At 33.2% G+C, this 25,604-nt stretch overlaps 3 protein-coding genes across 8 annotated transcripts; 2 read left to right on the top strand and 1 right to left on the bottom strand.

Annotated features, from left to right (window-relative positions):
- The first annotated feature begins 189 nt into the window (after nucleotides 1–189).
- Nucleotides 190–22,479, top strand: Dus1 (Dihydrouridine synthase 1). 4 transcript variants are annotated; one of them, XM_011507670.1, is made up of 11 exons: nucleotides 190–204; nucleotides 389–458; nucleotides 16,514–16,786; nucleotides 18,531–18,690; nucleotides 18,787–18,982; nucleotides 19,738–19,986; nucleotides 20,306–20,451; nucleotides 20,517–20,614; nucleotides 21,359–21,520; nucleotides 21,656–21,845; nucleotides 22,403–22,461. In XM_011507670.1, exons 3-10 carry the CDS (start codon nucleotides 16,520–16,522, stop codon nucleotides 21,806–21,808), a joined length of 1,431 nt encoding a protein of 476 aa, XP_011505972.1. In that variant the 5' UTR covers nucleotides 190–204; nucleotides 389–458; nucleotides 16,514–16,519; the 3' UTR covers nucleotides 21,809–21,845; nucleotides 22,403–22,461. The 4 variants fall into 4 exon arrangements, with proteins under 4 accessions (XP_011505972.1, XP_011505971.1, XP_011505970.1 ...); XM_011507669.1 differs by lacking the exon at nucleotides 190–204 and having other exon boundaries at nucleotides 334–458; nucleotides 21,656–21,817; nucleotides 22,403–22,462; XM_011507668.1 differs by lacking the exon at nucleotides 190–204 and having other exon boundaries at nucleotides 334–458.
- LOC105359011 (uncharacterized) lies at nucleotides 3,259–11,137 on the top strand. The gene is made up of 2 exons (XM_011495487.1): nucleotides 3,259–3,263; nucleotides 9,222–11,137. The coding sequence occupies exons 1-2, from the start codon at nucleotides 3,259–3,261 to the stop codon at nucleotides 11,059–11,061; spliced, it is 1,845 nt and encodes a 614-aa protein (XP_011493789.1). The 3' UTR covers nucleotides 11,062–11,137.
- On the bottom strand, nucleotides 21,967–25,563 carry Cox10 (Cytochrome c oxidase assembly factor 10). 3 transcript variants are annotated; one of them, XM_011507673.1, is made up of 7 exons: nucleotides 25,468–25,563; nucleotides 24,528–24,649; nucleotides 23,895–24,174; nucleotides 23,573–23,768; nucleotides 23,328–23,503; nucleotides 22,399–22,716; nucleotides 21,967–22,318 (listed from the first exon to the last, which is right to left on the bottom strand). In XM_011507673.1, the coding sequence occupies exons 2-7, from the start codon at nucleotides 24,603–24,605 to the stop codon at nucleotides 22,098–22,100; spliced, it is 1,269 nt and encodes a 422-aa protein (XP_011505975.1). In that variant the 5' UTR covers nucleotides 24,606–24,649; nucleotides 25,468–25,563; the 3' UTR covers nucleotides 21,967–22,097. The 3 variants fall into 3 exon arrangements, with proteins under 3 accessions (XP_011505975.1, XP_011505977.1, XP_011505976.1); XM_011507675.1 differs by lacking the exon at nucleotides 25,468–25,563 and adding an exon at nucleotides 25,273–25,307; XM_011507674.1 differs by lacking the exon at nucleotides 25,468–25,563 and adding an exon at nucleotides 24,778–25,142.
- Nucleotides 25,564–25,604: the final 41 nt, after the last annotated feature.

Genomic DNA, 25,604 nt, shown 5'->3' with positions numbered 1-25,604 from the left:
AATAATTGAAATGTCAAGCATATTGATTTTCATATTGAGATAAATTTCATGTTTTTCGTATGAAATTAAATCTAAAGTTAAACTACTCAACCTGAAAAATACTTTAAATTGGCGTTACAATCGCTCTACTTCACTTGCAAAGTATGGTTTCTTATCTTTTTATACTCGTGTACACGTGTCAGAGGAATAATAATAATGACGATAGTAAGTTTCAATAATAATAATAACAATAATAATAAGAATACTAACAACAACAACAACAACAACAATAACAACAACAACAATAATAATAATAATAATAATAATAATAATAATAATAATAATAATAATAATAACAACAATAACAATAGTGATGATAGTAATAAACAAGCGCCACTGAATTTTCCAGATTTATGTTTATTACGCAAAAAATAGGAATTTCAAGTCTACTTTAACCAATTTGAGCTGACACTTTACACGTAAGTAACACAAAATTCATATCAATGTATATTTTCTTAATCACATTTTGGAAATATTGCACAATTATAATACAATTATAAAACAATTGTAAAAGTAAATGCAAACATTTATCTGTAAATATTTCATAAAATTCAATTCAGCGTCATTTAAACAAATCATTTCATGAAGCTAACTCTATTTAACCTAATAATTAATTGCGAAACATTAAGTTAAGCAAATGGTACTTTCAATAGATACAGGTTATATGTAACTTATTTTTTATATAAGCATTAAATAAATAAATTATACAGCTATTGAAATCCAATATTTTTCATATATTAATATTTTTTGCTTCTACATTACACGTTTAAAAAATAATGTTTGTTTAAGCCTATAAACTTATAATAGTATTAAATAATTTTTTTTAGTAGACTTTTCAACATAAGCTATATATATTAAATATATAAAGTATATAACTTGTTGATTATCTAAATATTTAAATATACAGTATTAACGATTAGTTAAATAATGAATATACTATGTGTAATAAATAAAATATTATATTGATAAGTTAATGAAATTAAGGAATTTCAATACTATTTGATGTATATACCGTGCATGTTGTTTATTTATAATTATGCTAAATTTACATATAAATTTAGAACTCATGAACGAATAATTATGTAAATTATTTATTTTTATTTGTACCTAGTTTATCATTATATGTGGGTAAAAGGGAGAGTGCGCGCGCGCGCATATTTCTCTGTATGCGTGCATGCGTGCGAGCGCGTTTGTGTTTAATAAAAATTTTACAATTTATTAATGATATTAAACAAGTTTTATTTGGTGCAATTGAATATTGTACTAATGTAACAAATTTCCAAATTGCAATAAATAAAATTTGATTGCTGAATAAAAAGAATGTATTACACCAATAAATTTTCTATATTCAATAAATAAAAAAACATATAAAATATATATTTTTTCGCAAGTTACATTATATTGCATAATCTTAAAACGTATCTTGTAGAATCTATTTTTAATAAAATAGTAATTAAATGGAAATAAGTTTTAGCAACTATTTTGGAATATTTAAATTTTATATTCGACGAAAATAAAATAATAACGTTACTTATATTTAAATATAAGTAGGTTAAGAATTTAACTCTAGCTATCGTACAACAGTATTCAGTGTACAATAAGGTTTTGAAATTCCTTTGTGAAGTAAATTATACTTGACATATATATATATATATATATATATATATATATATATATATATATATATATATATATACACACAATAGATGCTAAAAAAACTTTTTTCATGAAAGAATTTTTCATGAAAAAATGTATGGCTATGTATTACAATTGCGTATATAGAAGTAAATCAAAATAAATCTGTTCTGAAATAATATGCATGAAATAATTAATATGACAATATAATGAATTAGTCATAATAATTGTACCGTAAATTAAAATATTTATCAAAATTAGTCAATGTAAATTTCAATGCTCTATTACAAAAACTGTATTCTATAAGAAAGAAATATCCTATTTAAAGGCTTATTAATAATTTAGACTGAAAAACTGATTATATAATCTTAAAAACTTTAAGAACAGTTAAATAAGACACTGCATAATATAAAATATTATGTAAGATTAGAATGTATTTTTAAACTCAAGATTTATTTCTATTTGATAATTTTATTATAAAATTAGCTTAATTATAATGGATAATTAAGAGTTAAAAATTAAATGCTAAACTTAATTCCTAAAAATTATATTGTTCATAAATCGTTAATTTCCTTTACAGCTATTAATGCTTAAATATTAAACATTTCTTAAGTTTAATGCTAATCTGCCATAATACGACATTGATAATGTAAATTGTAATTACCGTGGGTCATCTTAAAATCAATAAAACTAATTGAGATAGATAAATAATGGTAATCCTTTGTTGGTTATATTTCAAACAGATAAATAAAAATAACGGCAAAAGATTTTAAAAAATAAAGACATTTAAATTTGTTATTATATAAGGCTCTTTAATAGTTATCAAAGTTTTTGCTTTTCCAGCAAAATAAACAATAAGATGAAATGTAACTTGTCTTGAACAATCATTCATTGTTCAAAAATATAGTATGTTCATTTATTGTCAAAATTAATATGAAATTGCTAGTAAAGCATTTAATTTTTATATATAAAGTCCAACTTAATTCATTGAAACTTAAAACTAGTGGGACTTATGGGTATGTATAATATTTTAATTAGTTAAAAGAAATTATTATTATTGTTTCAGTAATTTTATATCTATTTTTGTCAATTCACTGTCACAAACATTATCGCTATAGCATTTGTCACTCTTAATAATATTTTTTTTTTATTATGTACTTGATTGCGTTAATTATAATAAATATTTATGTTATTTAAACTTTGAATATGCAATTAAATTAAAAGCAAACAAACTCATGCTAACTCAATAATACATCCATTATTTACTCTAAATTTGCTATTAGTCTTAAAGAACTATAAATAAAAGATGTATTTATAACTTCAAAGGTAATACATTTTTTTCTTATTTATTTTATAGTATTTGAACTATTGAACTCACTCGACGATTGTAAATTTTTAAAACACAATTATACCAATAACGGTAAATGTCATTTTATTTGTTTTTTTTTTGTATTTATTTTATTTTTTTAGTTATTTATTTTATTCATTTTAATTATTTATAATATAACTAACTTTTCAAAACTGATATTTAATCATGAAATATTGCCTTTTTCTCAAGACTCATTACTCACACACGACTCGAAAATGGGGTAATTCAACTATGTAATATGTGATTGTCTTATCCAATTGCATCACAATTAAATTAAATATCGTTTACTTAATTTGCTTTACAACTGGAATATCAAAAACCTTATAAATAATGTATCTAAAATACTTATATAGCACTGATGATTTTTTTTTATATATGTAATGTGTTGCGTGAAATTAATGTTTGTAAAATTTATAATCACCGATACATAAAGAACTTATCAAAGTTCTACCCTTAAAATTTACGAAATTTCTTAATCACAAATATATATCTTTTTTTTTTTTTTTTTTTAAAAAAATTAAAAATATGAATTCATTATAAATTTATTAATAATATATATTTATAATTTCTATAGCCTTAGTATAGTTAAATTAATGTATTTATATAATCTTTCTACGTAATCACTTACCAAGTTGAAGTCAAAAACAAAAATTGAAACCACACATTTAAATATTTAAATACTTATCAGACAATATTCTGAAATTGTGTTAGTGCATATTCGTTAGTAAATTCTTTTTTCTTATCGTTACATAATGCGCCTATAACGTGTAACTGTAAAAGTATTTCAATTAAATTATTCGAGTACTATTGGCGTATATTTTTATCCAAATTTTTTTTTATTTCGTGCTTTCGACCATATATCACTACTTACAGAGTATAGAATCCATCTCGATCTCGTTCATAAAGATTTTTTGAACCTCACCTTTACACTTCTCCGTATTATTAGCTCGAGACTATTTTCCAAATTCCTCTTTGCTATCCTACTGATTCGCGTCTCGTAAGTTCTAAGCTCTAATTAGTTTTCTATTCTTATCACAGTAAAAGATTAATATATATATTAAATCTAGTTCATTTATGATCTGTATTTAAATGCAATAAAGTATATATATATATATATATATATATATATATATATATATATATATATATATATGTATATTATTATTATTATATTATATTATTTAAACGATTGAATCGTTAATTATGCTGATAAGCCGAAATTAGTCAGAAATTAATATGAAGAGGTTGTTAATAATTTATGTGCAATTTATTACAATAAAATAGAACATTATTAAAAGAATGATTGAAATTAAAGAGCCATGAGATTTACATAGAAGTAATTACTTTTTAATTTTGATACTCTTACATCTTATTAATTTACGTAGCATTTGTTAAAAGATAAAAAGAATGAATTTTCCTATTTCCATTTGATTAAATCCTTTTAGCAAAGTCTATCATTGCATCGTACATGTAAAATACTAATGAATGTTGGATATTAAAAATAAATTTAGATGAAAATGGATTGAAATAATTCACCCCTCTAGCGATTTAAAGACTATGTCACTTTAATTAGATCTTTAATATTTATTGTACTATTTATTAATATCGTAAATGTCATTTGCAATAATAACAATAGATATGAAAATTAATGCCTATTATTAATATTGTTGAATCATGCCTAAGTATATTATAATATACTTATACAAATAGGCATACAAATCATTTAAAAATTAAGCTTACGATAAATAAGCTTACGATAGTTGTTAGCGCAACACTAATGTGAAAATTAATATCGATGTAAATTTTAATAAAAGCAGTATTCAAAATATTGTCCCATATAGCTCGAGCGAGTATATAATCACGAGAGTACAATGATAAATAATTGAATTTGTCAAGAATATCCCTCTACCATACGGCATCTCCTCCAAAGTGCGATCACTAGCACCATTGGACCGAAAATGTAAATTTAACGGCATTATCCATTATCGACACATCGTATTTATCGTATAACCAAGAAATCCTGTAAAGTACGACTCTGGTTATTGCTTATATTAATCAAGAAGAAATTCGGATGCAAGCTACTTGCATCTGATAAAAATTGAATTCTGTTCTTTATCGTGTTACGGGGACGTAATATCAATCACGAATCGTTCGGCTAAGCGGGCATAGCTACAGCCCAATTGGGAAAACGATTTCCCATTGTAAGTATTCGAGTTCGTGAATGACGAATTGTAGGTTTGACGATAATAAGCCTCCATTCATGTACGGGAGACAACGAGAGTGCGATTGTCGGCCTCTAACGCCGAACATGGATGCGCGCTTAAGGATTGTGGAATGCTCCCTCTTGCGTAAAACGGGATGACGCGAGGACGCGCCAGGCGCCAACTCCCGCCCGGGAACGTCAAAGTTGCAAGTGCCCGTACGAGTCTAGGACGTAGCGAGAAGCGGGAAAGGAAGTAGGAGCGCGATGGGTCGGCCGTCGTCTCCAGGCTGATTTATCGATCCGGCGGTGCCGCCGCAGCCGGAGAGACACAGTCGGTGTCGAGGTACGCGCTTGGCGGCCAGAGGGGCGCAGGCGCATCTCCTGGTGCCGTGCATGCGCGGTGGCCGAAGGGCCGAGGGGCCGAGGAGCCAAGGGGCCGAAATAAGGAGGCGCGAGCGAGTGACATCGCCGTCGCGTCAGTCAGGATGAGCGCGGAGGAGACGCGCGAGCGAAGCCTCCTCCAGTCAACGGCGTCGAGGTTGCCATGCCATTATCGATTCGCGTAACAGCCCGGAGTACGATCTGGACGGCGTCGAGAGCAGCCAGCGCTGCTTGCGCTTGACCTTCCACGGGAGCTGGAATCTCGCATCCTCGCGCATGCGACGCCTTACATACTGACGGTCCGCCCGGGATCGTAGCCCAAGGGCTATTATGTCGTCGTCGTTGTTGTTGTTGTTGTTGTTGTTGTTGTTGTTGTTGTTGACGACGACGATGATGATGATGATGATGATGATGATGATGATGCCATTGCTGTTGTGTCTTGGCGAGTGCAGCCGACTGACTCGTCACTCGATACAGGACCAATGTCTCCCGGACGCTGGAAATCTTCCGGTAAGTGGGATCCTTTGCTCCGTTAGCGTTGCTTAACTAAGGTTAATTGGAATTGGGGCAACGGGCTGCTCGCGGATAAATGAGGTTCGACTTTAGGTCCGATCACGTTGCGAGGAAGCTTAACGCGCCGCTTCATGATAGCCCGGTTATCGATGGGGGTAGATAAAATGCGGATGCAACGAGCTTAAATATATTTTCCCGTGTGCGCCCATTCGACTTAATGCGCTTAATGCGACGCCGAGAAAATCGCGGCCGAAGTTCCCGATGCTTTGTTGCATTAGCCTGAAGCAGAAAAAACAATGTCTACTAATAACGTCGATTGTGATATATATGTAATCGAAGATAAATATCCGCGTTAAAATGCTTTGACCCGAGCCAAAAAGATACAGCTTAACCGGGACGACGTTTTTGCATTATTTGTCGCCTCGGTACGACGAAGTGGATACCGTAATTATTTGCACAGTAACAGTCGTCATAAAAATTCATGGGAACTATATAATCTTTAATACATAAATGCGTTAAAACGATCGCATCAAAAACAAAATCAAAATGCTCATTCAAATTATTATTATTTGTTCAACAATCAATTCTACAATTCCCGTCTATGTTCGTTAAATTAACTTTCTTACGATTAATACATAAGTATTACAAGTTCATTCTTTATACGCTTATTGCGAGACTGGGTCATGCGAGTGTGCTAGCATATTTAATTAATGTATGTACTTCTAATTCAATGGCAAATAATACAAAATTTTAATGGCCTAAAACATTAAATTTCCAGCTACAATTTTTAATACATTTCTTTTAAAGGTTGTATGAATGATTGAAGATAGGATAGTATTGGCCTTTCGCTTCATTTCTTTTAAAAAAAAAAAAAAAAAAAAAAAAAAAAAAAGTTAGCTTGGTAAATTGTAGATTATGAGAAATTAAAAGTTTCTAGATATTGTGATTTTGTGACGTGACTTTCATAAACTTCAATTCTACAATGATAAGTGACACATTGAATAAACCTTCATACAAACTCAATATGTTGTAAATAATTTTCCAATTAATTGTAACGAGAACTACATAATAATAATTCAAAAATTCAAAAAAGAAAAAAGAAAAGGAGAAACACTTGCATCTTTATTTTGTAAATAAAATAGCGGCAATCGTTTTATCAAATGATAGAATGTAAATATTTTGAGAGCATTAGTATCATTAATTTTCTTTCTCAATTACTTCAAGCCAGTATCAAAACATAAATGTTTATTATCCGATCAGCATAAGATATACATTATTTTATTATATGAATTCTTATATTAGAATGCTTTGAAAAATTTGTTTAAAAAATCGAAAAATAATTGGAAAAATAAACAATGTTATAAATTACAATCAGAGGAAAACCTTTTATTTCAAAGATATAATTTAACACAAATGTATAATATATATGTATAAATATATATAATATATATGTATAAAAAATTAAAAAATATATATAAACACACACAAATTAAAAAGATAATTTAGATATTAAAGAATTTTTATGCATCACAACGTATCGGATATATTTCATTTGATTTTAATATCATACGGTCATACACCTACCAATATTTTTTTGTTAATCGAATAAGTCTTAAAAATTTCTAATTCCTACTATATGGAAAAATTAAAATTTCTAATAATTATATCAATATTTGGAAGTGACAGATCAATGGATTTTCGGCAATCTCTTTCAATTTTGGATAGACTTATAATTCCTCGCAATAAGGTATAAGTAATTATTTGAATTTGTAATATTTATTCGTTTAATTTTTAATTCACAATTATTAAATTCACTTTTCACTTCCATGTCCTACTTAACATTTCACAGTAGTATAGAGAATAAAAAAATAAAAAAAGAAACAACGCAATACAATGTACTGACGATTACAATACCAGATTACAATTTACTCGCATAATGGAGGATTTAACTCGGAAAGGATAATTGCCAAAAATAATAATTAGTTTTCATTGTAAAGATTAATAATACGATCGTTTTAAACATATATTAACACCACAGTCGGAATTAGTAAAACAACGTGTAAATTATATTTATTTGTATATTAGCTTCGTAAAAAATGATATCAAAATATTACGGAATATAAGGAATAAATTGGTTTGTCTCTACAAGAAAAAATATTCAATTTCAATGTATTGTTTTGCGGAAAAATTGTCATAAAGGACGAGTAATGAAAGATATGAATTATATGATAAATACTCGAATCCATATGAATCGTCAATAAACACGATTTATCAAAAGCATGACAATCGTTCGTTCAAAATATGTGAAATAATTTCGGCTTCGTGCAAAAACATACCGAGCGAATATAATTAATATTGATAATTGTTAAAATATTCAATTTGCGATTAAGGCAATTTCGGCTTAACAAACGGCGGACAAATTTATAAAGATATAACCTTCATTTTGAGAAAGCCACCCGAAATTAAGAGAAGCCGCGTCATAGTCAATAAAGAAAATTTCCGAGTAATGACGATGACGATGACGATGACGATGACGATGACGATGATAACGATGATAACGATGATAAAATAATTAGTTAGGGTTAGGTATAAGAAATTAGCGATGGTATTCTTGGGGTGATCATAGTAAAAGTGTGCGGAAGCGGTGTAAGTTCGGTTAGCTTTCGTCGGCGCACAAACAAATCTCGCGCTGAATCATTATACAGGTTTCCCTGGACGGGCTCCGCGACACTCGTCAACCGCGCATTAACAAATGGATAATGACTAGACGGGCGGACTAGAGCTACGTAACGACGTAAACAGGCGCTTAACGTCGTAAATCGTCGTTGTATCGCATTTACCGAGCGGGGCTTCGATTAGCTATTGGCCGTGGGAGCGAGGGAGGCCGATCGATTGTTCAGTGGCGTAAAACGGCTCGACCGTCACCTCATTCGAAGTCTGAATTTTGCGAATTGTCGTAGGTCCGCTCGAGGGGCGACTGAGCCCCGGGTAGTCGCCGCTATGTTCAAGAATCTCCGGCATGCGAGACCCCCGCATCACCATCACCATCAGCAGCAGCAGCAGCAGCAGCAACAGGAGCAGCAACAGCAACAGCAACAGCATCAGTATCGGCATTGGCGGCAAGAGCAGCGAGGCTGGCGACAAAGACGGCCTAATAAATCGGAGCGTCGGCACCCGACTCGCCACTCGGCTCTCGCGCTACTGCTCCCTCCAGGAGGTCGGACTCACACCCCCGGAGCAACGTCGCTTCCGGCGGAGCCACGGGCTCCAGCTACCGCTGCACCCGCAGCAGCTCCTCGGCTGGCTTGTCCTCCTCGGTCTCGCTAGCGGCACCTTCGCCTCACTCATACCGGCCCTCGGGCCCCAACTGCGTCCCGCCGTCCTCGGCAGCGTCATCGCGACCCTCATTCTTCACGTGGCCTCGCACCTCGCGGCCCTCCTCCTCGATCCCGCTGAGCCGGCAGTGCGCCGCCAGCCAATCTCCCAGCGTGTCCCGGAATTCGACCGGAGCCGACACCGGCACGTCATAGAGAACGGGCGCTGCCACCTGTGCAACGTCGAGGCCTCCAGCCGCCGCACCAAACACTGCTCCGTCTGCAACAAGTGCATCGCCCGCTTCGACCACCACTGCAACTGGCTGAACAGCTGCGTGGGTAGCCGGAACTATCCGGCGTTCATCGCGTGCCTGGTGACGGCGGTAGTCGCCGCCCTCGCGGTCCTCGCCCTCTCGGTAGCCGAGCTCGCCCTCGTGAGGCTCGGAGTCGGGGCCGAGGCCGAGGCCCGGCCCGGCATGGACAACGTCACCCTCCCCATGAGCCTGCCCCTCCCGGGCCCCGGCTCTCTCATCGTCATCTCCGTAGTCGGGCTCCTCTCCGCGATCGCCGCTGTCCTCCTCATCCACCTCTGCTTCTTCCACGGCTACCTCGCCTGCCTCGGCCTTAGCACTTACGAGTACGTGAGGCGGAGACGGGCGGCTCGACCGGATCCGGCACTCCAGCCGATCAGCCAGCCCCGGGATGAGCCGGTGCCCGGATACCGCGAGGCGGGCACGCCAGCCGAAGAATCGCCCCGACGGGGCTTCGCGCGATCCTTCATCCCCGGGGCCGGCCCGCGCCAAGACTGCCGAAACTTCCGGCTCTGCTTCTCCTACGACTCGCGGTTCGACGAGACCTCGATCGAGGTCAGCTCGCGGGCCCGCTCCGAGCCGGAAGAGGGACAGCGAATGCGGGCCCGAATTGCCCAGCCGCCGGAGCGGCCGCCCCTCGAACTCAAGCCCTCGACGCCCTCCCCGGTCTCGTGCTGCTTCTCGCTCATGGGGGCCTCCTCGGGGCCTGGCATCGCGGCCCTCGGCCTCGGCAAGCCCAAGCAGCGTGAGGCAAGGTGCGTCGAGGCCGAGCCTATCGGCGGCACCCGCGCTTGCGCGACGATGCGCCGCATTCAGAGGTTCCTGCGCACGCGGCTCAGGAAGAGCGCGCGACAGAGGGCCTTGAGCGCGGAGGTACGCACCGGCCGTAAAAACAGGGTCAAGCCTACGGGAGATAAGGCCGGAGATGTCACGGAGACGACGGCCGGCTCCCCTCCGACGCCCATCACGGAGATTAGCGGCGAGACGCCGCAGCCGATTACGCAGACGCAGGAAAGACTGCCACCGCTGAACCTCGGGCCGAGACACCGACTCAATAAACCCGAGCTCGTGCTCGCTGACCCGAGTGGACTGGCCGCGGTCAAGAGGAGCCAGGCCCATCTGCGCCTACGGCGACCCCCCCTCGGGCATAAGAGGCCCAGGTTCAAAGTGGGACCGCACCTAGGCCAGTCGGCGCAACTCTCGCCTATACCCGAATCCGAGTTGTCCAAACCGGCCTCGCCGAGATCCCCGCCACTGGCCAATCGTTTCACCTTCCCGCCGTTGAGTAGTTCATAATCGTCAGCCTCGACACATTGTTTTCTAGTTATAGCGTATAGAAAAAACTTTGGGCGAGCCGGGAATCTTCCCTCTCTGCCTACTACTCTTACGATTAATACTACTACTACTACTACTACTAATACTACTAGCGGACTCCCTGGCAATCGTCTCTTCGGATGTCTCCGACATGCCGCTCGTTACGTGTCGTCCAATTGCGGCTCCCTTTTTACTTAATACCTGTTATATATATATATATATATAATGTACGGCTCTTTAATAATTATCAATTATTTTTAACCCCCAACAAAGATTTACAACTCTGCAAAATACGACAAATTATCTGTACTACGTAAGAATTTTTTAATAGCCTAAACAAAGAATGATTTTCAAAATTAGCTCGTATATAACTTAAAGTTCAATAATTAATATCTATATATATATATATATATATATATACGTCTAAAATTGATTCATACATACTATTGTTAATTATATTAGAAAAATTATGCATAGAAGAAATTGTTCTTCTAATGTGTTTCCTTCATCCGTTTGAAAACTGTTCAAACGCGTATAAATTATCACTTTACCCATTAGATGTATTGCATTTAAACATTCGTATTGAAAATTAAAAAAATTAGAGTAATATAATATACGAAACTAATATTACAAATTCTTGATTGCCAATTTCAAAACAACTTATCGTTCATTTTTCGAAATTCCACGTATAACAAAAGTTGGAATTTCGAAATTCAATATTTCTTTCACAAGTACATGAATTACAAAGTATTAAGTGTAGACAGTACAGTAATATATTATAACATTACTTAATCTTATCAAATGTTAATTATACTTTCATTTTCACCGTTCATGTTGTCATTCGTTTAATTTCAATTGATTTTACTGAACTTTCTGAATGATGATGACAATCTTACTCAATGTTTTCCCACATTGCGGAGGAAATATTCTTTTTTAATAAAATGTAGATACTATTGAGCCATCCTATTGAGGTGAGAATCTAGTTGTAAGAATTAGCTGTAAAATTTTGTTAATTCCTACATACAAACAATCAGACTAGTATTTAAATATTCAAATATATATAGTCACAATATATATATATATATATTTAAAGTTACCATGTAGTGAAAAGTTGATCTAGTCTTTTTACGCGCCAATATTGAATTGTATATCATTAAGAAATATATCGATTGCGTACATTTTTAATTCTTTATTGTGTCAATTACGATAAAAAAAAAAAATTTTAAAAAAAAGTAAGAATAAGTAGCTTGTGTAAATATTCATACAAATTTGATATTGAATTCGAAATTTTAAAAGTATAGAGTTACAGAAATTATTGAGGTTAAGTATAAAAATATAAGAATTATCTAGAAAACTATATTTAATTAACAAAAGTGTACTTTACTATATTCAAAAGTATTGAATTAATAATATTTACATTTGACATTAAAATAGAAATTGTTCCAATTTTCCGAATTATGTCCTAAAATTTCTAATCTCAACTATAGATTTTACTTGTAAAATATAATATTTACGTACTGTTATATTATAAATATAATCAAATATCGATATTATTTATTTGAAAGCATAGTCTTATGATCTTTAAACAGTTTGGGTGGATCAGGCACACTTGTTTGTAAGCATTATTTATCTTAAGCAGATTTATAATCAAATTTATTAAAACATTAAAATAAGGTCTTCATTTTACAATTGCTTTATAAACAAACAAAAAATAATAATAATAATAATAAATAAATAAATAATTACTTCTATAAAGATGGTAAAACAAGATTCACAAATAGAACATAAATATACTTTAAAAAGTAGTTTTATATTTTATCGTGTCGCCGCTATAGCCTTCAAAGTATAATAAAAATATAGAATATATAAATTTTCGCATCAAAATTAAAATGATAAATGTACACAATGGAATTATAATTACTCTTTATCCCTCCTCCCTATAAATATCGTATAAAAATGCAAATTTTTCTAAAAGTCATTCGATTATTTATGCAAAAAAAAAAAAAAAAAGCATCGTTTTTTAATTATGAATATTTTACTTGTATTTGTCATTTTATGCAAACGAATAAATCATGAAAATCTAATTTATAATAAAATTGTACGATCAAGACCTAATTCATCAACTTGATTATTAATAACGTATAAACACTAAAAAGAAAAAATGGATGTGCGATTATGATTTTCGCCTATCTATGGTATCACACCTGCCTAAGGCTCATTTATACGCTGTAATCTTAATATTTTATAAAAATAATAATTTTGCTACGAAAAGATTTTTTCCGTGCATCGCTCGACCTAACACCATACTAGTCATGCTGTAAAAATAAATAATATTGCTCTGCCTTTGAGAGATTATACGAATAATTTAACATATAACAAAGAAAAGAAAGAAGAGAAAATGGAGAAAAAAAAAATCTAATCATACGATTGTCACAATCTACACTAACGCGAATGAAAATTGACACATCTATTTTGAATAAAACGTATATTCACAGAGAAACGCGAGCCTTTTTACAGAATAATTTTATTGCTAAACGACGATATAATATAATAAATCAAACCAATGATGTTCTATATAATTGTGAGTAAAGATGTGAAACAAGAAACAAAAAAAACAAAAAAAAAACAAAAAAAAACAAAAAAAAAACAAAGAAAAAACAAAGAAAAAAAAACAAAACAAAAACAATTAATCGAGTTGAAGTATTTATTGCTCTATGTGCGCTTTTCTTACATACATTCTCGTAAGCCTTATTTCGCTGCATAACTAAGACTGAAAAATGTGAGAAAGCGCCACGTGATCTTAAGGAATTCGTATGTGAAAGAAACCAAGCTAATGCATTAGCAGTTTTGGTTGTCGCTGCTTATGCAGCTTAAAACGTCATATATAATATGAGCATTGCGAGGCTCGTGAATCTCAGCACATTGAAGAAAAATTCGGTAAAATAAAAAATTAAAGGTAAAGGGTATGTAGACACACTTTTCCCATGTGATATGAGCAAAATCTTTTAAATAATTTTATACTTATACATGATATTCTATTGTCTAATAGTTAAGTCAAATAAAATCAAACGAAACTTTCATATTTTTGTTTCATTTTTGCTGTTCTTTGTTAAATCCTACCGACTCGATGACATTCTTTAAAAAGCAATAAACACACACCAAATAAAGTGAAGCAAGACGCGAGTGTATTAATACACGTTGATTAGTAATTGTAGTATTAATTAATTGTTTAAGACTATTTCCTTTTCTTCTCTTATTTTCTTTTTTAACGAAAATTCACATCGTCAAACGCTTTTTTTATTATACGCAAATTGTATTATTGAACAAATGTAGCACGATATTATTTTCTCCATAACATAATTCATAAATTCAGTCGTAAATGTAAAAATTAACATCGACGACGTAGACTAAACCCTAATGATCGAATAAGCCACATTCTTGAGATAATCAATAACATTTAATGATCATATAAAGTATCGTTTGTTTTTTTTTCTATTAGTAGCAATAGCAATCGTTATAGCATTAGCGAAAAATGCAAACTATGCAAATAAAATTAAATTTTGGTTATCAAATTTGATACAACAAGAACGAGCTTAAATTAATTACCGCATTATGTAGTATATTTTGCAAATATTCAACAACTGAAATAAAAATATTCTCAATGTTCAATTTAATCATTTCATTATCTAATATTTAGGCGCGAGGAAATATAGTTAAAATTTAATAACTAAATACACTTAAAAGTAATTTATAATCTTTTTGGACATTAATAACGAATGTTTAGTATATAATCGTATCTATGTTTATTTTTTTATAATTTAAGAAATATCATATTAATATAAATTACTCTTTACAATATTAATACGTAATTGTGTCGTAAGGACAAAAAAATAATTTCCAAAAATATATAAAACTAATTAATCATTGTTTTGCTTCACTTGAATTGTGCACATATATTATTGTTATTGTGGTTGTTATAACAATTTTTAATCCGACTTCAATTGTATCTCTAATTCAAGTAATTCTTTGTAATTAAGTATTTAAAACTTTGTACTAATTATTTTTTTAATATTTGTTTTTAAAAAGTGCATTATAGCCTATACAACGTATAATTTTCATGGTCCCTTGAAGAAAATTGCTATTATATTGTTTTAAAACAAAATAAAGTAATTAGCGATATATTCGTAAATACATATATTAACGTATCAAATATTTATGCATTATTTGAAATATTTTTAATGTATTAATTCAAACCTCATATAATTCTGCATATCTACATTTAAAATATTTTTAAGTTTTCTAAGAACAACTGTTCATTATACAAGTCATTTCTTAAAAAAAAAATTCGTTTATTACAAATGAATTTGTGTTTAATATTTAAACAAAAAATATTCACTTATTTGGGGTAAATTCCGTGGCAGTAATACAACAATTGTTGTTGTTTATAAAAAAAAAAAAAAAAAAAAAAAAAAAAAAAAAATTAATAATAATAATAAATAATGATCGTGAATATTTATTAGTTTTTAATTTTAATACGCGAACTAAATGCTTCTTAAAATTATAAAAATTTGATTATCTTGATATAATGTGTTTGCTAATGGTTTTTTGTAGCTGATTTTTATTTATTTATTAATAATTGTTAATTGAATTGTATTGCCGAATTAAAATTATTGCCATTCAAACGATTTATACTGAAATATTTCGAATATCGCATTCTGTTATCTGATATAAAAAAAAAAAAAATAATAAAAAAAAAAATAACGAATGAAATGTTTTGATTGAAATTGTAGTATTTTTGTAATTTTATTTAAATAAAATTATATAATACGTTTTCAAATGCCTTTCTTACCTGAATAAACCTTCTGTCTAAAAATAATTTCGTAAAAAATGGCGTACAGAGAATAATGATAACACGATGATTTTACGAGCTTTACATATATATTTATATATTATATGCATTTAAAAAATAACCTTTGCTTATGAATTTGTATAAACAATGAATATATTTATATACGTAAGATTTAGTTGCTACTGCCCAATAAGATCGATAAACTCGTTTACATTAAAAATGAAAGTTAATCACACCAAAGTAAAATAAACAATCATATAAATGCTATTTTATGATTTTTTTTTTACTGAAAATTGTCAGCCCATAGATAAATGCCTGAATAATATTATTAGCCTGGCATTATATTATTAATGATCAATTATTTTCACCATTAGTACATGTAGATTGAAAACTTATTCTAGCTTTGCGCTTTTGACACTCATCATTACACGTAGCTACGAACCACTTATGAAAGCAATATTACATTAATTAGTTGATAAGAAGTAAGTACAATTGTTTAAAGCGGCTATTTCACAATGAATCTCGCGTCAGATAATATATTAAGGAAGCCATATTGAAGTTATGCGACAATGCTGGGTTTTTCAGATAACCATGGATCTTGCGGAGCGTGGAGCCGAGGAGACTACAAAAGTAGATAAGGGCGGGATTAACGCGTGGAGCGATGTATTAGGATCACCTCGTTACGTGGTGGCACCCATGGTGGATGCCAGCGAACTTGCCTGGAGATTACTCAGCAGGAGACACGGCGCCCAATTGTGTTACACGCCAATGCTGCACTCGTCGGTCTTCTGCAGAGATCCGAAGTACCGGGCCGAAGCCCTTGCGAGTACTCCGGAGGATCGGCCTTTAATTGTTCAAGTAACGTACTCTACTATTTGCTATGATTTTTTTATTGCGCGAGCGGACATTGTGTAATTAGTCAGTAAATTAAAAATTTTAAATTGAGTATCATCGCATTCAATTAACTTTGACGCGAGGCTTTGGTACCTTTTTGGTAGGCTGTTTCTCATGATGATCCCGAGCACTCGCCTATCATTTATTTCAATTCTGAGTAATAATGTCCAGTTTTAGATGCTTATACCATTGACTTTTGCACGGAAATTTATACGACAATCTCGTTACCGATCATTCACAATCCATATTATCGCTTTGGCCTGATTCAAGTAAAGGGCTTTTGCCGCTATCCGAGTTCTTCCATAGCCCTTTAAGTTGGATTAATTTTGACGAAACGACGATGCGCAGTAATTTAAACATCCCTCTCTTTCTCGTTAATTTGACGTACGAGGTACCGGAGCTTCGTTGTCGATGCGCCCAAGTTCAAACACTCGCAGCTCGCGCAATCTTCATATTATGAATCTTACGCTCCCTGCGCTATCTGCAATATCCGCCTTAATCCTTTGATGCTTTTGCAACTAACGTAGGTATATGCGGTATATGCGTACTGTATGTTTTTCATTCTCTGGATCGATGTTTTGAGCCTACTAACAGAAGGAATCGTCTAATGTGTTAACGTTTAATGTATTAGAATCTTCCATAGAGTGGTGATGTTTCGTTGTACTCTTCTGCATATTTTAAAGTATAAAATTCGCAGTTTGCATAGAGAATAAAGAACGACAATTTTATGCGACGTTTTAACTCTTGAGCAATTTGTTAGTAAATAAATTTAAAGAAAATTTTATTATTGTACAATTCAAATTTAAATTAATATTCTGCTATATTTATTTTTTTGTTTTTGTTTTTGTTTTTTTTTTTTTGTTTTTTTGTTTTTTTTTGTTTTTTTTTTTTTTTGTTAAATTAATCGCATTGTCAATCGATACTATCTAGTCTTAAAATAAATACTTGATAAATGCAATAGGCTTTCTACGAATTAATTATTAAATTAGTTTTTCACTAAAGTAATTCTGAGGCTACATATACGCCAAGTCACACTGAGAGTAAGCTTTCGTTGAAAAGCGAACGGCTCTTGAATCATCAACGTTTATTTTATACCAATTGTGTTCACTTACTGACCTATTGCATGGAATGTGTAACTTCAGTAGCTCGTAATGAAATTATTCGTTCAACGAGGTAAGCAAACTAGGACGCCTCTTGCCAAATCGACGATTCACTAAATACTTTTTTCGAGTCATTGAGGCGCGAAACACGATGCCCGCAATTAGCAAATAATCTCCAATTTTATGCATGCTCGCATACACATGTAAAAATAAACGTAAATGTGTCGAGATGTTGAATTTACCTAATACCGGTTTTAAAGTAAAGCTGAGCCGAGCCGTCAACCACTTCCTTTGCATTTGAAATACTCTCGTGCCTGCACGATAAAGCAACAGTAATATTTTAAACATCGATATCACGGGGCCTTTTAAATGGATCCTTAAAGCCGATTAGAGCCGATTAATTTGCCCAATATTAAGAAAATTGTGGCGCTAATAGGCGTTTCTAAATTTCCACCAATATAGGAATAATGACTCTTTCTTCATCATCCGTGTACCACCGTTTTCTTAAAGGATATTCACATACTGTTCACGAAAATATACTAATGATAATGATAGCAATAATAATAATAATAATAATAATAATAATAATAATGATATTATTCCTCTAGTTTTGTGGCAATGATCCCGAGACACTGTTAAAGGCGGCTTTATTAGCGGAATCTTATTGCGATGCAATTGACTTCAACATTGGCTGTCCTCAAGCAATAGCGAAAAGGGGCCATTATGGGGCTTTCCTGCAGGACGATTGGGACCTGCTAAAAGAGATCGGTGAGTATGAATTTGAGATAAATTTACTTAAATCGCGTCTGATCGTCTCTAATGGGATTATAATAATACGGATCTTCGGTGACTTCGAAATTACAGTATCAAAAATCAGCAAAGGAATTCGAATTCCCGTCACGTGCAAACTTCGCGTCTTCTCAGATATCAACAAAACGATCGAATATGCTAAAATGCTGGAGGAGGCTGGAGCAAGCATATTGACGGTGCATGGACGAACTAGGGAGCAAAAAGGACCGTTAACGGGTGTAGCATCGTGGGAGCACATACGTGCCGTCAGGTATCAACTTTCCAACTTTCGTTCTCCAATTGCAATTTTAATAAAAATAGACGGAGAAGCAGATCTTTCTAATCGAGTCGAGCGTTTATTGCATCTAGCAATGCGAGGATTGGTGGATGCCGATTATCAAAAGGAATTAATTCTAATACTCGAGGAATACGTGATCAATTATCATAATGGCGTTGGTATTCACGATCCACATATTCGCCAACTCATAAATATCGGAATGTGTGCATGTTGAACGATCGTTCGCGTTTCAATCTCCTTCATGATTCAAAAAGTACAAAGATTCGTAACAATATCCACGAGCGTTATTCATCAGCCTTAAATTAACTCGATTAAATTATTATTACAATTAGGATGAAAAGTTACCTTCCATAATACTTGTTGCGCGTTTTTAAATTATCTTGAGTATTTATGGGTTAAAAAGTTTCCACACCTCCGATGTTTATCATTTAACTTTCTAATAACATATCTAATCCATCATTTTCCTTCCTTCGACCCTCATAGATACTCTTCCTTATTAATCTCATTTTCTTATGCTAATTATTAGTGTAAAACGTTCATCGGGGCAATATCACATACGTTTCAATGGAATTGCTTAATATTGAGCGGGGAGATACAAAAAAAAAAAAAAAAAAAAAATAAATATCGTGTAAAGATTACTCTTGGATATAATCGACAGATTTCTGCTTCTCATTGGAAGGTTATCGAGAGATTTTAATTTACTAATCGATCGATCGAATGATTTTCAGGCGCTCCTTAAAGATACCAATTTTCGCAAATGGCAATATACAGTACCTGCAAGACGTTAAGAAATGTGTGGAAGAGACGGGCGTTGAAGCTGTAATGTCCGCCGAAGGCAATCTTTACAATCCCTATATCTTCGAAGGCACTTATCCACCAAGTTGGGAGCCCGCCACGGAATATCTCGACCTCCTGGAGAAATATCCTACGCCGTCTTCGTTTATACGCGGACATCTCTTCAAGCTTTTCCAGCATATGTGCGTTGAAAAAGATAAAAATTAAATTATCTGCCATAAATATCGATCGCGGATTACATGTCATTCAATTCAATTCAATTATTCATTTATCATTTAAAGCGTTATGATATCATTATTAATGCGGGAATTCGAGTGAGAGTGTTCGATTCCTTTTGCGACCCATACCGAGTATACAAAAAAATTTTCCACAAATCCATTTAATGCCCAACACTCGCGTCTCCCTATTATTTACACGTTAAATTCACTATTATTTAAAAGATACATTCAATGTAATTGATTTGAATATAATGATTATAGCATTGTTTTAACTAGAGAGTAGGTTTCTTTTAACAGAGAATGCGACCGAGAGGGCAAACTTGGCTGAAAACTCAACGATGGAATCGTTTCGGAATGTCGTTCAAGCTTTAAAAGACAGATACTTACCTTATCACGAAGGTCATTTAATATGGCGACGAAATAACGAAGGTACATCATTAGTTATAAACAATGTACGTGAATTCGAATCTTATGTTTATGCTTGATCGTTGTAGATTACAATTTGGAACTTCCACCGTGGTTGTGCCAACCTTATGTACGTCACAGTCCGGAAGAATATATTAATAAAATAGAGGCAAACAAATTTCAAACGGTAAGAGCAATTTTGACGACTTTTTTATTATTATTATTATTATTATTATCCTTCCAATTGTATTTATTTTCAAAGAGCATACTAAAATTATTAATACTACACTATCGGTGCAGAACATTTCCTTAAATATTAAAAAAACTTAAATATATATCACACAGCAAGAATAATATTCTTGCAAATATACACATTTAAACAAGCTTTATTCACAAGAATTTGATTCAATTATAGTTACGAAAACTAACGATGACAATAGTAATAATAATAACAGCAACAATATTTAAATAATAAGTTAAAGATTATTATAAAAATTATTAAAAATACAATGAAATTTCTTATTTAATTTCGTATGTAGACATAGCCTTGTATTATTATTTACCAAGTGTACATTTCGTTTTTATACATTCTTTCGTATAAAAAAAGATAAAAAAAAAAAAGAAAAACATTAACCCCTGATCTGAATTTTATTTATTCAAGTAAGAGTCGAAACTACCTGAATATCCGATTCGTTAAGGTTTAATTTTCCTTAATTTATTGAAAAATATGGGCTCTTGATAATACGAATAGAATTGCGTTTAAAAATTTCAACGATAATTAAAAGCCACAATTATCTATTCACGTTAATAAAATCTATCATTTTAATTGGCTAATTATGCTCTAATGCACATTAATAAATTTCTACTAATTTAATACTACGCTCGGAATAAAAAGAATTTTGTCATGTCATATCATATCGTATGCTCACAGATTACAGATGCAAATGTGAAGAGAATCAGCGAAGACCAACACGGGAATCAAATTTCACGAAAACGATTAAAGAAACTGAGAAGAATAGCTCGAAGACCGAATAGACCAACAGTGCATATTAAACGTGGATCAAATTTGTGTGAAAATTGCCCAAATCCATTGGTAAGCTCTTAGGTTATTTTTCAAATATTTTATCTCAATTATACGCAACATTATTTCATATATACATCATTGTATTTATTTATTTTCTCTCTCTCTCTCTCTCTCTCTCTCTCTCTCTCTCTCTTTTTACTGCAGAGTTTAAAATGTGAATATCAATCATGTCGACAATGTTGTCGAAATAAATGTTTCGCCGAAAATTTAGATTGTACAGGACACAGAAATTTGACTAAGACGAGGAGGAAAATGGCAATAGAATTCGCTAAACAGAGAAATAACAATCCAAGTTGACATTTAAAAGTATTGTTCAGTTATGCAATAAATGCTTGTAAATAATCATTTTTATCGTTTGTTTGTTTTCTTTTTTTTTTTTATTCACATTCTATTAGTTTGTAAATAATTGCTTTCCTTATTTCATTAAATTTTCTAAAATAATTACTTTGTCAATAGTAATTTCAATTTCTACTTATGATACAAGTTTCTTTTCTCCTTACAAATTTAACTTTACTAATTATTATTTTACATTTGTACGAATTAAAATAGCACAACGTTATTTATTCAAATTATTAGACACGATTTTTTAGCCAACCGGCGTTGGTTGGATAAATTTCGATATCCTGTCAATAATTTGACCTTTTTCTTCCACTTCCGTTAATTTTGAATAGTCGGCCTTGCCAGTACCAAGGAACCAATATTTTTTGCTCACGAGCATTAGCATCATCAGAATTGGCAAATGTAACAAAGAAAATCGAAACAGTCGTCGCGAAGTTTTAGCATCGCCTTGCTTTTTGAATTCCCAGGCTTAAATAAAAACAAGCACACGTATATAAGAATAAATTTATATTCCGCTCATAATAGACTATTTTAATAGATATATTTACCCAGATAGAGAAAATAAGCGTTTAAAGGGGTCGATACTAATGCAAACCACCAATTTGTTACATCCAAGAGTGGCGCAATGTATGAAAGGCCAGTTAAAGCGACTGTGTAGTTGAATGAGGTTTGGCGACAAAGAACTGGATTGTTAACCGCCATCATTCTGTAACCAGCTTTTGAATAATCAGGCCTCAAATTCCATGATAGAGCATTGAAATGAGGAAACTGCCATGCATATAAAATACCGGACATTATCCATGCACCAGGATCAGCTATACTTCCAACACAGGCTGCCCATCCCATGAGAGGTGGAACTGCTCCAACTGGAAGTGTAGGAAAATTTGAAAAACTAGATCTTTTGACATCAATTTCTGTCTGTGTTTTATTGAAAAGCTTATTGAGTCGATATGTTTGCAAAACTTTGTCAAAACTTTTACGAGTGTCAAATTTCAATCGTAATGTCTCTTAATTGACAAATTTCTTTTCACGAAATAATCCATCAAATTCTTGTAAATCTTTATAAATATTACAACAAATTTATATTAAAGTAAACTGTAATACAAGAATGCATGTAACTAGTTACAATTATTTGATGAGGAAACTATTATTAAAATTTATTAGTTTATTACATTTTTTAGTCACTTGTCTACCTTATAATTCCATTAACCTTTCATTATAAGCATTTCTTCTTTTTTTTTACTTTGTAAAAACTACCACGGCTGCGTCTTTTAACTTATTTAACAAATAAATGAACGCATATTAAGATAGACCTAATATTGTCATTATTATTGTTGTTATTATTATTATTATTATTATTATTATTATTATTATTATTATTACCATTATTGTTATTGTTATTACTATTACTATATATACTCTATATTACTATATATATATATATATATATATATAAATTGGTAGTAACAGGACTTACCTACAGAACCAATCCAAGTATTTAAAATTGTAATCCTTTTCATAGGAGTATAGATTGACGTGTATAAAATTAAATTAGCACCTCCCAGAATTGCCGTTAAACTATTGACTTGAAACGCTAATAAAGATAAGCCAGTAACGCCAGAGATTGCAGCAAATGTAATAGCATGTTCTTGACTGGAATGGATGTAATTTTTAAAAATTTACACGCTTATTTTATACTATAATAGATTATATACTACATACGTAAGTAAACCACGGACTAGAACTCTATTTTTTGTTCGTGCCATTTGAGCATCGAACGAAACTTCCATCGACTGATTAACAGCATTCGCCGATGCAGAAACTAATCCAGTACCGATAGAACATGATAAAAAAGTGGTAAGGTCAAACGGTCCTGGAGCTATAGCGTAACCACCCATAGCAGTAATAACAACTAAAGCTGTAACAAAATTAAGATTCGTTACAAGTTTCTCTAGTTAATTGAAAAGATTTCGGTTTGAATTTTACTTTACTTGAGGGGAAATTAATTTAAAAATTTAAGCAATTTTATAAATTACAGACTCACATGTTAACCTTATTTTCGATAACATAAGACAATATTTATGTAGTTGCGTTGGGTCGATTTCAATTTTACCCCATTTCCAATAAGAATTGCTTATCGCTGTATTTTTATTTTGAAGATCTTCGTGATTATTGGAAGATGCGAAGCCTATGTCAGGAAAAATGGAAGTCTTTGTATTGATCGCATTGAAACGAACTTTCTTCTTTTTGTTTCCGGCTGTGTGCTGTGTTGTTTCCTTCGTAGATGATGGCTTTGACTTTGGTTGCGCTGCACCGGCAGTATACTAAAAAATATTCATCCGCGATTAATACACTTTTCTTAAGAAAATAATAGATGGTAGAAGAGACCGGCACATTGACAGGTCAAGTTTATTACAAGGTCTGTGTAGACTTATTGAAATATTCATAAACTATTAAAATTATTGGTGCGTTATACTTAATGTAAATTAAATTAAATTAGAGGATGACGAGTTGAAAATGAAAAGAGGCAGAACTTGAAATATTAAGGTAATTGATTTATCGATTATTAATGTATCGTTATCTGGCATTGGGTAGAGAGAAAGATGTCAAATTTTGGAAAGCTTTGCAAATTGATTTTATTAATTATAAAAATGTAATAAATAAAATGATGACTTACAGGTGTTGTAAGTATTTTCGATGTAGGTAAACATGATAGTTTCCAACAAAACCTAGCTGGTTGTATGGAAAATATCATATTAATGTGTACTCGATTAGAATTAATAAGCTGCTGCTCTCATGCTGAAAATGAAAAAATGTTAATTGATACATAATTGACTTTAATTAATTTGAGGATAGAGAGCGAGGGCGAGAGAGAGAAGGAGGGAGAGAAGGTTTCCATAAAAATGACAGTAAGTAATATTATTTACACGTAATGACATAATGCAGTGCACTTCAATAACAAATCGTAGCAGTTGGCAGCATTATAAAAATAAAAGACAAATGTCTTAAGCAGAACACGATCTACGAAAATACGAGCACATACATCGTGTCGATATAATCGCTAATTGATAATCGACTGCCAATGATTTTAAATAAAGACTCCACGTTATTACTGCCGCGTACATCTAATATTGCGGGAGATAATGCTGCGTCGAAATCAGTCGTAAAATAGAGAAAACCGAGCTTTAAGCACGAAAGCAGACACGATCGACCGAAAGCTAATAGCCATGCGAGAATTATAGGAGCCGCGGGGCCGGGGATGGGATGATTGGTGATGGGGGATGGGGGGATGGGGAATGGAGGATGGGAGTTTGCCGACCCTTTAAGAGAGAGAAAAAATAAGAAGATGAGAGAAAAAACTAGCGGAGAAATGCTTATTGAAGGAAAAGGCGAGCGTCAAAAAGAGCGGTAAGAGCCCGTACGACGAATGGTTATTAAAACGTGGAGAAAGAGGCCGGGATAAGAAGAGAAATAACGAACCTGTCTCTCATACACAGCCAAACACGCGCGCGCGCGCGCGCGCGTTCTCTCTCGCTCTCTCTCACGCGCGCGTACACACGCACGCACACGCACGCACGCACACTCACGCACACGCACGCACACTCACGCACACTCACTCTCTTTTTCAGCCGTCAGCTGCGGTGACAGTTAGCCTTCGCGAGCGACGATAACCAGCCGAACGATTGACATTCGGATTAATGAAAAAGCTTAGCGAGGCAGCAGGCATGCCCCGGAGAGATGAAATATTGCATAA

Source organism: Ceratosolen solmsi, unplaced genomic scaffold (genome assembly GCF_000503995.2).
Source record: "Ceratosolen solmsi marchali unplaced genomic scaffold, CerSol_1.0 scaffold1, whole genome shotgun sequence".
In the NCBI taxonomy this organism is placed as follows: Eukaryota; Metazoa; Arthropoda; class Insecta; order Hymenoptera; family Agaonidae; genus Ceratosolen; species Ceratosolen solmsi.
Note: the sequence above shows the minus strand (reverse complement) of the source record. Positions and strands in the feature narration are given on the sequence as shown.

Excerpts from the sequence above, each read along its gene's own strand:
- Dus1 (XM_011507669.1), top strand. The coding sequence starts at position 16,520 with ATGGATCTTGCGGAGCGTGGAGCCGAGGAGACTACAAAAGTAGATAAG. Across the intron at positions 18,691-18,786 it reads GGACCTGCTAAAAGAGATCG|TATCAAAAATCAGCAAAGGA; the intron begins GTGAGTATGAAT and ends TCGAAATTACAG. Across the intron at positions 19,987-20,305 it reads TTCAAGCTTTTCCAGCATAT|GTTTCTTTTAACAGAGAATG; the intron begins GTGCGTTGAAAA and ends ACTAGAGAGTAG.
- Cox10 (XM_011507673.1), bottom strand. The coding sequence starts at position 24,605 with ATGATATTTTCCATACAACCAGCTAGGTTTTGTTGGAAACTATCATGT. Across the intron at positions 24,175-24,527 it reads CGAAAATACTTACAACACCT|TATACTGCCGGTGCAGCGCA; the intron begins GTAAGTCATCAT and ends AATATTTTTTAG. Across the intron at positions 23,504-23,572 it reads CTAGTCCGTGGTTTACTTAC|TCAAGAACATGCTATTACAT; the intron begins GTATGTAGTATA and ends CATCCATTCCAG.